The sequence below is a fragment of the Nothoprocta perdicaria genome, unplaced genomic scaffold (assembly GCF_003342845.1).
Source record: "Nothoprocta perdicaria isolate Ctin4 unplaced genomic scaffold, notPer1 scaffold_117, whole genome shotgun sequence".
NCBI classification, from domain to species: Eukaryota; Metazoa; Chordata; class Aves; order Tinamiformes; family Tinamidae; genus Nothoprocta; species Nothoprocta perdicaria.
This window is the reverse complement of record NW_020454283.1, coordinates 329,439-345,362: the sequence shown is the minus strand read 5'-3', so window position 1 is coordinate 345,362 and position 15,924 is coordinate 329,439. Positions and strand designations below refer to the sequence as shown.

At 44.3% G+C, this 15,924-nt stretch overlaps 2 protein-coding genes across 2 annotated transcripts in view; both read right to left on the bottom strand.

Moving 5' to 3' along the window:
• The window catches only part of SRM (spermidine synthase), a 6,695-nt gene extending 5,884 nt beyond the window's left edge, over positions 1 to 811 (bottom strand). The window contains exon 1 of the mRNA XM_026053551.1: positions 764 to 811. Coding sequence (XP_025909336.1) covers positions 764 to 811 — 48 coding nt within the window. The remainder of the gene's footprint in view (positions 1 to 763) is intronic.
• Positions 812 to 1,682: 871 nt separating this feature from the next.
• EXOSC10 (exosome component 10) overlaps positions 1,683 to 15,924 on the bottom strand; it is a 15,262-nt gene continuing 1,020 nt past the window's right edge. Inside the window, exons 2-26 of the mRNA XM_026053550.1 lie at positions 15,821 to 15,876; positions 15,047 to 15,183; positions 14,570 to 14,693; positions 13,985 to 14,086; positions 13,432 to 13,597; positions 12,678 to 12,789; positions 12,318 to 12,393; positions 12,050 to 12,160; positions 11,768 to 11,911; positions 11,255 to 11,445; positions 10,421 to 10,577; positions 9,661 to 9,809; positions 9,303 to 9,353; positions 8,406 to 8,517; positions 7,694 to 7,744; positions 7,074 to 7,152; positions 6,791 to 6,894; positions 6,417 to 6,512; positions 5,970 to 6,044; positions 5,406 to 5,493; positions 4,432 to 4,505; positions 3,660 to 3,828; positions 3,099 to 3,160; positions 2,387 to 2,463; positions 1,683 to 1,850 (exon numbers count right to left, since the gene is read on the bottom strand). Of these exons, the coding sequence (XP_025909335.1) occupies positions 1,820 to 1,850; positions 2,387 to 2,463; positions 3,099 to 3,160; positions 3,660 to 3,828; positions 4,432 to 4,505; positions 5,406 to 5,493; positions 5,970 to 6,044; positions 6,417 to 6,512; positions 6,791 to 6,894; positions 7,074 to 7,152; positions 7,694 to 7,744; positions 8,406 to 8,517; positions 9,303 to 9,353; positions 9,661 to 9,809; positions 10,421 to 10,577; positions 11,255 to 11,445; positions 11,768 to 11,911; positions 12,050 to 12,160; positions 12,318 to 12,393; positions 12,678 to 12,789; positions 13,432 to 13,597; positions 13,985 to 14,086; positions 14,570 to 14,693; positions 15,047 to 15,183; positions 15,821 to 15,876 (2,594 nt within the window). The 3' untranslated portion in view covers positions 1,683 to 1,819. The remainder of the gene's footprint in view (positions 1,851 to 2,386; positions 2,464 to 3,098; positions 3,161 to 3,659; positions 3,829 to 4,431; positions 4,506 to 5,405; positions 5,494 to 5,969; positions 6,045 to 6,416; positions 6,513 to 6,790; positions 6,895 to 7,073; positions 7,153 to 7,693; positions 7,745 to 8,405; positions 8,518 to 9,302; positions 9,354 to 9,660; positions 9,810 to 10,420; positions 10,578 to 11,254; positions 11,446 to 11,767; positions 11,912 to 12,049; positions 12,161 to 12,317; positions 12,394 to 12,677; positions 12,790 to 13,431; positions 13,598 to 13,984; positions 14,087 to 14,569; positions 14,694 to 15,046; positions 15,184 to 15,820; positions 15,877 to 15,924) is intronic.

Sequence of the window (15,924 nt, the reverse complement as noted above, 5' to 3'; positions counted from 1 at the left end):
CCCGGCGGCCCCCACGTGTCCGCGGGAGCCCCGTCCGCACGAGGATGTTAATTCAGTTCATTAACGGCGGAGGACGCAGCCCTYGGCGGGGAAACGGCAGCAACGGCCCCGCTGTCGCGGGGGCGCCGCGCGTCCCTGTCCGCCCCTCCGTGCGCTGGAAGCTGCTCCCCTCGCGAAAAGGCCCCGAACCCCGGCCACGGTAGCGCCCGCAGCTCCGGCCCGGCCGCGCTCCTGCCCTTCCTCGGTTATTCCAGGAGAGCCGGGCACTGGCACCAGCTCCTGGGCCCGTTTGTGCGCTGCGGGACCAGCGCAACCAGTGCGGAGGAGCTGAGCACACCTCGACTGCTCCATAAACCGCAGCAGCCGACAGGAACGGCAAAAGGCACCTGGAAAAGGGAGCAATCCAAAGCGGAGCGCGCTCCACAACTTGAAGTTTTTAGGAGTTAGAGGTTATGAAAGGAAATTCTACCCTTTCTGCAAGCAAYGGGGCTTTTAGTAGCTTCACTAGTTCTTCAGTTACAGAAATATCAGAAGTGGCAGAGGTGAAAAGCAGCAGAATTGGCAATCGCAGCAAATACTCCTAAAGAAAACTGCTATTTAACTGCAACGGCCTCTTTTCAAGCACATTCTCCAATATTCAGCCACACAGATGGGCTTCACAAGCAGAAAGGGACTCTGTTCCACCATTAAGATACTGCTTGTTTGGCTGTTTTCAGACTAGGAAACTAAGGAGAAAAACCCCTTTGTTCCTGCCACTGCCTACTCCCTTGAAATACAGGAAAAGACTGAAAAGAGAAGAAATACTCACCATCTTTGTAGCTGGTGAAATGCAGAGAGGGCAGTTTTGCCACTGCCCACGTAGCCCTTGCACCTGGGCTGGCAGTCAGAGAAGTCAGTTCTCCCAYTGTGGAAACAGGCGAGCACAGAACGGCAAAACTTGGTGCAGAAGCAGAAASCACGGGGCGAAGCGGAGGCCTTGCGAAACGAGGCCAAAACGCGGGCGAGCGGCCCAGGACACGGCGCTGCCGCTGCCCTGGCTGCTCCCAGCTGCACGCGGGCAGCTCTGCCGCTTGCACGGGAGCTTTGCTAGCCCCTGGCCCCCTGCGGCTGTGGAGATCCTCGAGGCACGGTTCAGGCCAGTGCTCTGCCTACAGAGGCCTCAGCATCACTCACACTTTCTACCTTCTACCCAAGCATAGTTTTCACTCTGAAGYGCTATGGGAAACTTTAAGTACTGGTCTCCAATTTAAAAAGTACTCGAACTCTTCTTTTTCATAAATCTTTCCTTAAAAATACAAAAATACTGCCTTGAAAACTTGTTTTCTGTATTACTTTGTCTTGTAAAAGATAAGCTGCATAGCTCAACTTGTAAGCGAGGCCTAACATAAAAGATGTAGCTCGGCTGTACCTCCTCCTCCGGGGTGCTGCCGTTGCAGTCGCATCTACAGCTTCCCTCGATTGTTTTTGAACTGGCTTTGGAGATGCCAAGAGGTTTCTCCACTCAGTGCTGACTCTGGATCTGAACTGCATGCACCCAGGCAGCAAGCAGTTTAACCAAGCTGGATTTGAGGACACAGAGTAAACTTTCAAAATTAGAAAGAAACACAACATTTTGAGTTCAATTAGGCAAAGCATTGTGAACATAATAAAAGCCAAACCAATTAAGATTTTTTTTCTTCTGGAGAAGAAGCAGTTTAATGGGTTTAAAAAGATTTCTGTACAAAAACTGAGCGATGACTGATATTTGCCTTCCCATGGTGACAATAGCTCTGATTCTTGTTTTGTTCAGCAGCAACTCCCACAGGTCTCATAACGAGGACTATCTCTTTGGCCAGTGGTGCCTGGAGCCCCTGTAAAAGACCATTACAGAAAGACTTTAGCTCTCCCGTTGAATCTCTAAACTCACTCTTGAGATTGAAAAGCTATGATAGGTTACAATGATTCTATTAAGAAAGAGTCACGATGCAGAACCTCCCTCCCACCAACACAGAATCGCTCTTTTATGACTAAATAATTCATCAGAATTAAACCCAGCGAGCTACAAGCTGTGTATACTCAGAATACAAGTGTTCAGGTTGGCCAAAACCATTCTCCTCCCAGGCGGGACCCCATTCTCCCCACCCCACCTATCTTTGTGGACAAAGAAAGCAACTCCCACGTACATGAACTCAGGCTTTTACCTCAGGATTTCAAGCCTTAAACGCAAAATCACTTACAACTCTTTTTTCCTCTAAGTTGTAGCAAGCATAACCCTCGCTACGAAGTGTCACACAACCTCTGCACATTAACTGTGCGCTTAAGCTGCCAGGCAGTGAAGGGCAGTAGCTGCGCTCTGCCCGTGGCTCCAGGGCCTGAGCGAGAGCGGCAGCACGAGGCCACCACGCACCTATCGGCTCTYCCCGCCAGGTAGGACATGCTTCGGTTTCCAGCCGACTGCTGAAGTTTGTTGGCTCCAGCAAATTTCTGCAGGCAAGAAAAACAAACACATGGACGAGGCTGTTGCCAAATGCAGTATGTTCCATGTGATACRAGTCCTGTCAGGTGCTCCCACTTGAAGGAGCACTGCTCATTTACACGGTGAGCGTTGTGTTGCAGGATGCTCTTCACATGTCCTTGCATGGAATGCACAGAATCACAGAATATTCAAGGCTGACACCCAAATGACAAATTCTCTTCTGCTGGGCTAACAAATTTTCCACTGATAACCAATCTTATCCATTCACAGAAGGATCTGTTTAAAACTCTGTTCTCTCAAATACACCATTAGGTTGCCTTTCTCTTTTGAGACTCCAAAAGGAGCTTTGAGTTTGCTTTGGGAAACTTTTGCTGTTGTGTGGTGGTGTAAGTGATGTGCCCATGACGTAGCAGGGTGTAGGTGCAAACTATGAGTAAATAGGTGGGAAATAGAGAGTTCAGGGGACCTGAGAAAGCCCATTGCAAATGGGAAGAGGCTGTAAGGCAACAAATCAGCTTGTGATTACAAGCTGCCCCTCAGTACCAAGTGCCTGTTAAGGTACACTCTGYAGATGCAGAAAGTCCTGTTGTCCCCGGGGGGTACATGCTTCATTTCTGTTTCTTGTTTCAGGATGCATCCTTACCTTGCCGGTGTAGGCCTGCTTGGCTGGGTCGAACTGGGGTGACTGCTTTGATTTGCTGCTTCCTAAGGGCAAGAAGAGAGAAGCTTTCACCAAAAAAAAAAAAAACCCACCCATAAAGAACAGTCTGTTCAATGGTGCTCCTCTGGTGATCTGGCAGGTTTCACTGTTTTTCCCATGCTGAAAACAAGAACAGCCACTAAAGGGCAGAAAAACCTTTTTAATAGATGCTTATTGCACAGGAGTCAAAGCTCCTTTGCTTCCTAACTCCTTGTGCCCAGGTAAATAKATGACTTTCTTCTGCAGGGCAAAGAGCCAGATAATACACATCTACAAACTAACCCCTTCCAGGCTGTTTCAGGATTTTGTTTCTAACTCAGAAAAGGGAAGCTAAACTGCCCATTCGCCAGGCTAATTTATTTTAATCTCCCCCCAAAGCAGGGTAAATGCAATATCACACTTTGTACTGCACTGGCATCTATATTCACGCACAGCCTTCTCAGAGCTCTGCCCAGCAGTGTTTTCCACAGCCCGCAGCTCTCAAGCAGGAGATCCAGATCTTACCCGCAAACACTTTGAAGTTGGACTTGCTGTAATCAAAGGGAGTGAACTGCTTTGGTGCTTCCAGCTCCTCTGCTTGCTGGGAGGCTTTTGGCCGCTTCTTCTCTTGTTTTGGCAACTCTGTTCCTGTTTCACTTATGTTTCTCTCCCTCTTTTTATTAGCTTGTTCCTGCTGTGAAAGCAACAGGCAGAATGGGAACAGGACAAGTTCAGGAGACAGGAATGAAACCTGGCTGTGGAGGCACGAACAGCAGCATGCAAATGAACTGCCTGGCTAACCTGGGTCCTGGTGACAGCTCGTGCCTGGAGCAACATTGGAGCAGCGGGGAGGAGGGGAAAGGGATCTGTTTTCTTTGAGCCAACATTGCCTTTTTCTCATAGCAGTGATTTTCCAGATTAAAAAAGCAAAGCCGACATTTCACAAGATACTAGAGACTGAGATCTGCTGTAGACCCACAGGCAGATATGGGGGACGTAGGAAAGTGAGGGTTAAGGAAATACAGCAGGGACAAACGATGCCTTCCAAAGCCATGGAAGGATRTGGAGAACTGCACAGTAGATTTGAACACTGCGGTCACTAGGCACTTGCTGCTACACACAGGCCAGAAACACTGAATGTTCTATGGACAGATCCATCRTTCAGGTCACCTGAAATCAGCTGCCTTCTGCTTGGACAGTATGTCAGTGTTACTGGGACTCAGGGTTTCATCGTGAACTATCTTAAAGGGTGAGAAGAGGCAAAAGCTGGCAGGAAGCAGGGAATTCAGGGACATACCGCGGCTTGCTGACGCACAGACACAATGTTTTCTGTTGCCTCTTTATACACCTTCTGTGCTTGGTCACGAGCAGCTAGGGAAACAAACAAGCATTACTGTAAAAAGCAAGAGCACATTAGCCACAAGCTTTAAAAGAAAAAGTAGGCAAATCATGTTGTAGCAAGTCTCAGATTGAACACAGCACCATCTCTGTCAAACAGAATGTCATCCATCAAGAAATTCATCATCTTGGGTGATCTTAGGATGACTGGGAAACAACCTATCTGAACTGAGAAAGGCAAGCTAACCAGCACAATAATTTCAAGGGGCCTTTTAGATTTATATGAAACATCTCAACACTCACGCTCTAGCCCTCAGAGTTCATGAATTAWTTTTATGAGGGTGAGGAAATTGGAAAGAGGCGGTCTGGAATACCCGAAATTCAGCCAACTGCTCTTACGAGCAACAAACAACTGCTGAACAAGGGGGTGAGACACCCTAGCAGAGGTGTGTGTTAGGATACACAGCATCCACCTGGAGGGCAGCTTGTGCTGCTGCCTTATTAGCCCCTCGGCTTCGACAGCAGTAGACATCAGCCAGYTGGACATACAAAAAGGACCGTGCTGGTCTGCCAGCCCCAGGGGGTCCATCTGTGGTGCTGCAGCAAGGCCAATATTAGCACAGTGAGCTGCAAGGACTGTCACGCACATTTACAGCTGCAGTCCTGCTCTTTTCCTTTCTGCAGAGAAATATCTAAGGCTGCCACAGAAATTCTAACATGGAAGACAAATACTTTGCACCTCATGTCAGTCAATGCTGRTCACAGAAATGAGCTAGAGAAGAATCCAACTTCCTCCAGAAAGGATTTTGCTTAGACTGAGCCTTGGATAAAGAGACTTCCATGAAGGCACTCCAAGTGTATACGCTAACAGGAGAGAAGGTTCAAGTCTTTAAAAAGACCACAACTCAGCGAGGAAGTGAAGATTTGCTCTACCTGACTGCTGGGCTATTTTCTTTTTGGTCTCCTCCTTGGATTCCTTCTGCTCTTGTACCTGACTCATCAACTTCCATCGATTACTGATCTGCAATAAAAAAAAAAAAATCACCTACTTTGAAGTTCTGCGGTAAAATAAAGTTTATAAACTTGCTACCACATGCTTTCATTAAAAGTACAGCTTAAGCTGGACTGTAAAATAGATTAAAATCTGCTGCACCCAGTAAAACAGAAACATGTGCTTTAAAATTCTGAGCCACAGACAAGCCCAGTGAGAACTAAGGAACATACTGACTTCGACTGTAGTTTGTAGGTTTGACATACAGAGAATAAACAATGATTTTTCCTCTCCCTGGAGCTTAGGAGAACATAAATGCCCTAAAACCAATGAGCTGCAGATTCATAAACATGTCAGGGTTCTCAAAACTCTTCTTCTTTTAAGCAGAAATAAGAATCCACGGGTGAAAAAAAATATGCCTTATGTTGCAGAGGACCCCAAAGGAAAATAATCTGAAGGTTTGTTTCTTTCATAGTACTTGGCAGGAAATTCTGCGTGACTCTTACTTCGTAAATTTTTGATGATGGATCAAACTTTGCAGATTGTGAGACGTAGGCAGGATTCTGCTCTGAAGGTAAGTACTGTAGACAGAGAGGAAAAAAGAAACGTTTTAAACACAGCATGTCAAATTAGTGCTTATCATCTCACAGATAAAATGCTACTCAAAACAGAAAGCTCATCATTATGCAAATTAAAAATCAAAACCAACTAAAAAGAACACAGTAAGAGAAAAGTCCATTTACTACAGAGAGACAAGAGGTTGCTGGAGACATTTTGGAAACAAGCCCACATGCATGTGTGCTGCAAGGAGGGTAACCTCTTGACTCCAGTAAGAGAGCAGTAGTTGACACTGTATCAAGATCATTCAGATAGGCCTGGAAAAATAGCTCAGAGCATCCTCCTCGCTAGATGGTTTGCCAGTGCCACTACAAAGAGCTACGGAGAGCTTTTACCATTCTAAATGGATTTTCAAAGGACTCCATTATGCGCTGAGCTTTCTGCTGTGCAGTGGTTAAAGGCTTCTCCTTCCCTTCATCCTCATCAGATTCCTGAAAAACACAGGGAAGAAACATTAGTCTGTTTTGGATTCAACTACTTGTATTACCTGTGTGTTATTTCTCATTTTATCTGAAAGCCCAATGATGGCAGTTGCCCTTCAGAGGCTTGATTAACTTGCCACTCTCCTAACCTATTACACTTGGTTATGCCATATGCTTARGTCAGTACATTTTCCATGCATATTCCTTCTTCACTGTTTCTATGAAGCACTATCATAGCRTATTATGAGATTGAGAAACATGTATTCTAATACAGAAATGTTGCTTACGCTGAATATGCTGACAGTGGCAGTAGCAACAAGGCATGTTGACTCTGGCATTGTCTCCTCACCATCTGAAAAGAGATGACCGTGTTGCAAAACTGGTGCAGGTTCTGCACAAAAAGGAAAATGAGATTAAATTTCTATTAAGTATTTGTACACTGTACTGATCTTCTGTATAATGAGATTATACTGAGATCATACTGTTAGTTTCATCAGCACTGCTTATTTCCATATGTCAAAGGCACATTATGTCATTACTTCCACAGTTTGGAAGGTAAGTCCAAATTACCTAAGGCAGAGTTGTTCTGAACATCATCTGTAGGAATCCGGGAACTATCATGAGGTCCAAAAAAGGTATTCTCAAGCCTCTGCAGAGACAGCCAAATTACAAATGTCATTAGCACAGTACCCTACAAATGTGTAGGTGTTTTTACATACTGCASGGATGCATTAATGAAAATGTAAGTGAAAGGATTAAAATGCAGATTTCAAAGAGCTCAACTACCAGAGCCGAGTGCATCAGAACAGAATCTGTGCAAACATCCACTAGCTAATGGAGCTGCTTTACCTCCTAAGCACAAGGAAAATAAATGAGACAGCCATAGAAGCTCATTTGAAAGTTCCCTTCTTACAGACCAATCAATCAATACAGACTAACATACATGAAACTGTCTAGAGACTAGGGAGTTTGCTCATGAACCCTCCAGTGCTATTTTCTCAGTTGCTTGTAAAATACCAATTTACAGCTGGTAATGTTACCAGTCTTCTAGCACAGAACATTAAGCTAAAGTGGAGAGACCTGTAAAATGGAAAAGAACAAATAACTTACAGAAGATAGATTTTTTTTCTATAGATGTTTCTGGGTTTAAGGCTTAAATTTTAGATAAAAATACATTAGGTATATAGTACCTCGGAGGTGGAGAGAGATGTTCTCTTCTTGACTGCCAAAGCATTCTCAGACTAGAATGGGAGAGGAAAATACGTCAACTAAAGAAAATCTTTGAAACACCTGTCCCAGTTCTTCTAGGTTCTAGGTAAAAATATTTTTTATCAATATTTTCCATAGCTATCCATAAAATAGCAGTGTAATACAATTACATTTCTTCTTCTTCCACTGCATTGCCTCTGCATATGGATGTATATAATACAGCTCTCATAGTAAAGGCAAGTACATGCTCAGAAATGATTTTCTTTCACCAAAGTGGAAGGAATATATTAATATAAACATGCTGATGACAGTTTACCTAATTCATTTCTTAACATGATGCTTTTTAGGTTCACTATAGCTGGAGAAGGTTTATSAATCCACTCATATGGCCAGCAATTTCTACAAGATCCAGTTGTTCCTCACACATAATATACACCGTAAGGATATGCTTCAGTGCAGACAACTGCACTCTGGGCAAGCAGAATCTGTTCTTCTACTGCTTTAGTTCTCTAGAGAACTACCCATGTAAACCAGCAGGCATCAGCAAATAATAAGCAAAAGTTGTTATGTATCTTTATGCTCCCCCACAGAACACTGCAGACTTCAGCATCATCACAGGTCACCGTTTGGCTCTAGTACCTGGCTTATGGAAAGCAAGTAGTGAGTCTCTCGTGTGCAAAGAGCCACTCCTACCTTGAGAAGAGGCATCTCTCGGGCCTGCTGAATGAGAAGATGCAATTCATTAATCTGCTGACGAACTAGTGGTGGGACAGGATTACAGCAAGCAATGATGCCCTGGGGTTCTCTAAAAAGAGATGAGAAAAACTCAGTGTGATATATTTATGGATGATACGTTAAGCTTTCGTATTCGAAGGACGTACGACCAAACATAACAACAGGCCTGACTGTGACAAAATAAGCCAAGACAGAGCAATCTGTCACTGTTTATTCTCTGTGATGAAAAATTCTTCCATTACAGATTTGTTCAGAGAGGAGAAGCTATCAAATCAGTCCCCTCACTCATCTTTTCTGTGCTCTGCCTGTCCTGTCTTCATTTCATTTCTTGTTTGCAACTCATTTGTAGAGGCCCAGCCCAGCAGTAAACTTSTACTTAAAGATGCTTTTTGACTGTTCTCAAGTATCAGTGTTAGGTGGTGAGTGTAAAATGTTCCAGACAATAAATAAATTGGGTTGTTGAAAGAAATCTGCTCCTACTCAATTCCCTTTAAGAACTAAACAAACAATAAAACCTTTTGGGGGAAATCAGTCCATTGCACTGTACTGTACTGTCCACTAAGTCCACTGTACTTTGCTGTACTGTAACAACCTCAGGGTGTGTGTGTGACAAATAGCAATGCACAGGAATGTTTGTTTTTTTCTCATCAGTGAAGAAAGTCACAGAAATAGGTATCCCAGAAGTTGGAAGGCTTCTGAAGGAGTATTACCATTTATTTCTCTTGCAAACTGAKGGATTCTAGGGAAAAGCTCTACTGACAGCTGGAAGGAACAGATGAAAAGCAGAAGTGATTATATACCAGGAAACTCTTTGCTGGATATTATAGGAGACTACTCAAGGGTGAATAAACTTACTTGGGCAACTCCTCTGCTATCTTCAGTAGCATGTGATTTGGTAGCACATATCTACAACACAAAGAAGAGGTATGAATGTAACAGAATATTAAAAACCTTTAAAAATACCTTTAAAGAGTACTACTCTGCCCCAGTTACAAATTCTGAAGGGATGAAATAAGTTAGAAAGATGTTAAGCAGATCTAGAAACCCATAAGAATTTGCTGCCACCATACAGGCTTTCTGTTCTGAAGTGCAAAAAACAGCTTGAGGTAGAACAGTAATATTACARAGAACAGAGTGGTCCCTCCTCAGGGAAGAAACACAGACCAACAGGCTCCTTCAGGTATAGCTAGTGTCTTTAACAAAAACTGCCTACCCTGTACTCTCATCCTCTTGACGTGCCATCTTGTCCCTCCATGCAAACAGTAACCGAAATGCTGCTAGCTGCTGCGTGTTGAGGTGTTTCTTCTGCCTTCTGTAGAGCTCAAGGTAGGACTCATCTGTAAAAAKGGGCTTGATGTATTTCTGGACAGAGAAAAAAGACAGACTGGAGATCAGTACCAGTGTTGCGCTTTCTGTGTTAGCCTTGCTTCACTGAACTACACAGACACGAGGACACTGAATAAGCTCTAGGGTAACACAGCTTGGAATTTTACCCTACATTGCTGGTAGGACCTCTCCCTGAAAAATATACATCTTGTCCATTAGCAAAGAAAAATATATGCAATTTCAGGAGCAGCCTAAGACATACAGTATGTTCCAGTTTTACTGCATTACACAGCACCCACATTATTTTTCACTGAGCACGATCTATCTGTCTCATGATGCAACTCATATTAAGGCATTGGATGTCCAGTAGAACTGGAAACGTAACATCCATCTGCAAAAACACAAACCTGAAAGCAACAAACAGGTCAAGGAGCACCAGCATTCAGAAAACAGCAAAACAGCATCCGAATCCAAGGATTTTGGCTAGTGAAAGAAATGACTTCACACAAATGAGTTTGTAAAATTGTTTTCAGATAAAATAGTGCAGAAAAAGCATATTTACACAACAGACATGAAACAGTGAAAGGACTTTGTGTCCTCGTGAGCCCATACTCTGATCTAGATAATGCAGCCAGATGAATCTTTACCTTCAGGCAGATGTCCCTGCTGCGTTGCCACACAACCTGCAGCTGAGTGGGCTGTTCGTTCCCTCTCTCCCACAGTGCCTCCCGCACTTTATCGTAGATGTAGAGCAAGTAGTGAGTGTCATCGCGGGCATACTGAATCATTTCTTCTGGCAAAGGCCTGGAACAAGAGCCAATGTTTCAGTTGCCCTGCCAAAGGAGTATTTTCCTTTTCCTTGGGGGCCACACTGGGGCAAATGGTATCTGAGAACTAATCAAGAAATTCCTGTTTCCATCCAAAAGGGTTTTGTTTGGCAACAGCACTGACACCTTCCACTCAGGTGATGTTTTGTTTGCATGTGAGACAGCAGGACTGCTGTGTAGCTAATAAGCAGATGGTGGAAGTGTCTCCAATGCCATTGTTACAACTTTTCTCCCTCTACAGAGCCTATACCAGATATTTTTATGGTCTGCACAAAAGTATCCACCTTAGACTCAAGTTCATTCTTCTGTCAGCATTCCGTTCTACCTCTTGTAGGCAACAATGCTTTTTGGGGGGACTTTATTGAAGCCAAATAATGACTTTTGCTATAATACTGCAATGACTACAAGCTGTTCCTGCTGCTTAGGTGAGCTGCCAGAAGCTTTGCAGCGATTTACCCTTCCTGCTCTCCCCAAGAAAAGTCAGTTCTTAAAGCAACATGGAGAGTGTATMAATAATAAGAGCACATGTTGCACTCATTCACTTCAAGATCATCCTGTAATTACGGGGCTTGCAACCAGAAAGATACTCTTGCTATAACAACACAAATAGGGCTAAATGCTGCCACTTAGCTCCAGACCACTTAAGGTTTTTACCGTATCCGCCAGTCAGCCAGCTGGTACTGCTTGTCAGCATCCACGTTGCAATAGAGCTTGAGCAAATGGTCCAAGGAGTGCTTGCCCAGGTTGAGGAGACGAGCAGCTTGGTGAGTATCAAACATGTTCACCAAGTACAAACCAAAGTCTTTTTGCAGCCATTCCACATCTGAATCAGCTCCATGGATGACCTTGTAAAGCAACACAATCAAATATATCAGAGAGCACCAATGATGTGAAGAACGTTTCTAACTCCAGGACAGTAGTGCTATGGCTTCCTATTCATGTTTCCAGAAATAGATTACTTTCCTCTCTGTTCCTTATTGCTATGTGCAGAACTACTAAATGATGACACTTGGGAAGAAATGCCCCCCACACATTGATGAAAGGCACACAAGCGAACTGCAAGGAAAGCAGGGTCAAGAGACCCAAATGCAGCATACAAATATGCTTCAGACTACAATAATGCCTACACTAGAAAAGAAAAAAAATATCATTAATTTGTCAGCTGACCTTCACAATCGCAGGGTCTGTGAAAGTCTCATTGAGAATGTTCATGTCACTGCGTAGCTCCAGTGTATCAATAATGAAGTCCTCTGTTCGGGTGGAAATCTGCATGAGACATGTCAAGCCCAGGAAGCTCCTGTAGGAATGGTGCTGAAAAAGATGTAAGTAACTGTTTTATAAAAAGAGAAGGGAAACAAAAAAGACYAACAAACAGTAGAAAAATACAATGGTCTCCAAGGTGCTAACAATATATATGTGATTTTTAAGCAGAAAAGACAAATTGATTACCTCTAAGTCCACAGCAAATTCTTTACAGTTCATAAGCTTTTCATTTAGTTCTACCAGTTTATCCAGCGTGCTGATAAAATGGCAAGGTGTTTCCTTGATGGGCCTGTATATCTGGTAAAGCAAAATTTTACTATCAGTACTGCCTTCCCCAAACTTGTGCCCTTTGTCAATCCCCATCCATGCTACACACATCCCAACTCCGAATTTTGTCAGGCAAATTCTGMTGTAAACTCAGTGCATCTGCTATTAAATCAATGTGGACACCAACCTGGAGCTCTGGTTTTTTGAGAACTCCATCTGGGGGAGAAAAATGCTCCAGTTCATACTGGTAAGGGTGAGCAAACCTGTGGAAATGAGGAAAGAGACACAAGCTAAATTTYAGTCAGCTTCATGAAGGCAGAGACTCTGAGAGCTATGGCAGTTTCTGTACTGACTAGAAAGTTTGTCTCTTGTTAGGCGTAGGCTTAAGCTAACTATAGGCACCTAAAGCAAGTCACACACAACTCAGTGTGCAGACACAAACACATGCAGAGCTGCTACACATGAACACCATCATTGCAAAGGGGGCACACAAGTGCATGTTCACCAGTGGTACTCCAAGCACCTTGTTGTCAGTTTAATTTCTTACATGTCCTGTTCAGTTTGCTGTGTCCTCTGCTGGTGAATGAAGTCTGCCAAAGCAGCTGGTACATCCAAGTCTTCAGGGCGCTCCTTTCGTTCCCGTCCACTTTTTGTAAGGGCTGAATGACCAATATGGAACAACTGGACTGGGTCCTACACATAACAACTTCTCAGCCCACTATTCTCTCCCCTCCACCCACCACAGGATGCTATTATGATCATTAAATACCAAAAAATCTTAACAATCCAGACCTGCAGACCTTTTGCTGTCAGCAAGATTTCTGTCTCATGGCACAACTTGATTCTAAGTACTATCAGTATGTTGTTAATTAAGATGCAGGGTGATTCTGCACCAGAACTCAGGAGGAGACTGTTCTGGTTTCAGAAAATTCCTTCTATCATTCCCAGGTATCTACCACTGCATCAGTGCAGACTAGAAATGAATCATCAGTGGCAGAATGACGGCGGCCAAGACAGGGATGTTCTGCCAGCAGCTTTGATAAAGCTGCCAAAGCCAAGCTAGGTCCAGCCATATCCCTGCACTCCCATGCACGCCTGCTCATTAGAAAGATAACAGCCCATGTTTAAAGCTAGCCAGATTTATAGACTACTCAGCACCACACGGCTTACTACTCCTACACGGTCCATGTGTTCTGCTGYTATTTGTTCTAGCATCCAGTGATTTTTTCCCTCTGGATTGTGAGGACAGATTTATGCTAAGTAGACTCAATAATTTACCCATCAAAAAATAAATCTATTACCTTCAGGCAAAGGTTTCAGAGCATTTGGCTTAATAAAAAGTTTAGGTACAAAGGGCGTATTGGAATTATCAATYTTTTCCCGAAACTTAAGCTGTGGTCGGGAGATATTCTTGGCATGAAGCAATCTGAAGGTTTCAGACTTTGTTCTCTTGTGGGATTCCCCTCCCTGTTCAAAAACAAAACAAAACAGAAGGCAAAAATAAAACTCACATCACAGCTGTTTGGAGACTCTTTTACTCAGACTGGTCCCAAACTTAAAAGTGAGCTATTCTTTTGCAATTAGAGTTCAGTAGTTSAGAACACAATTTCTCTAAATTATGATCCTGAATCCTGACTTCATTTGAAAGGATTAAGTGGAGGACTGTGGTATGCATGAAGTGAAAAGCCAGTGCACACAAAATCCAGAATTAAGTTTGTGTATCGAGGGAAAAATGGCACAGCTATAACATCTGACAGGACACTTCAGCAGGGAACTGCACTGGAAACACTCTAACGTCAATGCGGGGAAAAAAATGTTCAAGACGACAAGGCAAACTGAGCACAGAGGCCTCACCTTGCGGTTCCAGCTGGAAATGATTGTCTGYGGGAGCTGCAGCCCAGCAGGGAGGACAGGCTCTTTTTTGTTCACTCCAGCTGCTTCATCCAGTAAAATACCCTGAATTGCAGAAAAGGAATTGGTGAGAATCAAACATCTGTTAAGTCACTGTACTCAGTCATTCTAGTCAGATTAAATAAAAACAAAGACACAGATGCTTCCATGGCCATTTCTTCTCAATTCTGTGCAACAGGAGGCAGCCAAAGGTGAGGACAGCATACGAACATTAATGGTTAGGGAAGACTTTTTTTCAGAAAAACAGCTCTGATTTTAGAAAGCTCTTACAAGGTTGTAAGATTTTTGTTCCAAATAGCATTTCATTTCCAGGTCACAAATTACATTTCTCCCCTTTGGGCCATCTGCTCAGCTGCTGTGAACACAAAGTTGTACACTGATATAGCATGTAGGGATTTTTTAATTATAAAGACTGAGAAAAACATTAAGCATAACTTAAGTGGTACTATCACCGAAATTCTTGTAATGAACAAAACTTGTAGCAGCTGAACAGTCGCTAAGAACAGCAAACAGAAATAATTTGCTCACCACTCTCTCAAGGATGACGTCGTTTGAGTCAACCAACATATCAAATTTATCTTCTAGCTCTGTCACTTTTTTGCGGTCTTTGATGTGGCTGTGGCAGCCGTGGTACTGCATCACCCTGCTCATGCTGCCAAGAGAGGAGCACAGCAATCAGCAATGCACARACAGCATGGTGATCACTAAACAGCCCCTCTTCAACTTTCTACGCCTCACAATTTGGAAAATAATCCAAAAGCAACGCTATTTATTTCTTAGGAATCTCACAGCCTTCTCAAAAGACAGTCAATAGCGTCTGTATTGGCCTCTACTCCACACTCTTTATCGAGTCACTATGAATTGCCCTTTTAAAATTTATTAAGCGCCAAGTACTAGAAAAATGGCTAAAAGCGAGGTGCGTGGGATAAACCACCTGCTTGTTAGGGCCCCTTCCAGTGACGGCCGCTGACCCCGCGGCGGGCGCAGCCACCGGGACACACTCACCAGTGCAGGAGCCGGTTGCCTTGCGTCTCGCAGTACGCCCGGAAGCCGGGGAAGCTGCGGTAAAAGTCGTACTCGTCGCCAGGCTGAGGGAGCCCRTTGGACGCCTTGGTGGCGGCCACCACCGTGCCGAGCGCGTGCTGGGCAAGAGATACCGCGTCGTTAGGGGTTCTTTATATATTCTATATATATACAGTGTCTCTCTATATATACAGTGCCTTCCTTTACCCAGGAGAGTGTTTAGCAGCATAGACTGCCTAAACTGCACAGTTAACTTTAACATATAACGTATATATAATTCTACATATGAACACATGTAGACTGCCTAAACTGCACAGTTAACTGTAACATATAACGTATATGTAATTCTACATACGAACACATGTAGACTGCCTAAACTGCACAGTTAAATTTAACATATAATGTATATGTAATTCTACATATGAACACATGTAAGTATTGTATATTATAATACCTATGGTGCACATCCATAGCACTATACGTTGCAACACGTATACTATACGATTTATGCGAGCCCTAAACGTACAAGCCTGTCCCTGAACGTCATTGGGGCTCTTGAAACGCGCACGTTTGCGGTGGCCGAGTATGTGCAAGGCATCGCGGAGAGGCCTGTGCCCCCAGAACTACAACTCCCAGCAGCCCCGCGGCGCGCGGGCCGCCCGCCACAGCGGCGGCAACGCTCCTCGGCTGCGCGGAGCACGCCGGGAGCGGTAGTGCACGGGGGCCCTGCCCGGCCCGGCCCGGCCCGGCCCGCACCTTGACGAAAGCATCGGCGTCGCCGAAGCCGGAGAGCGGCGGCGCCGCGCTGCCCCCGGCCGCCTCCGCCGGCCGCCCCGCCGCCTCCGCGCGCCTCCGCTCCG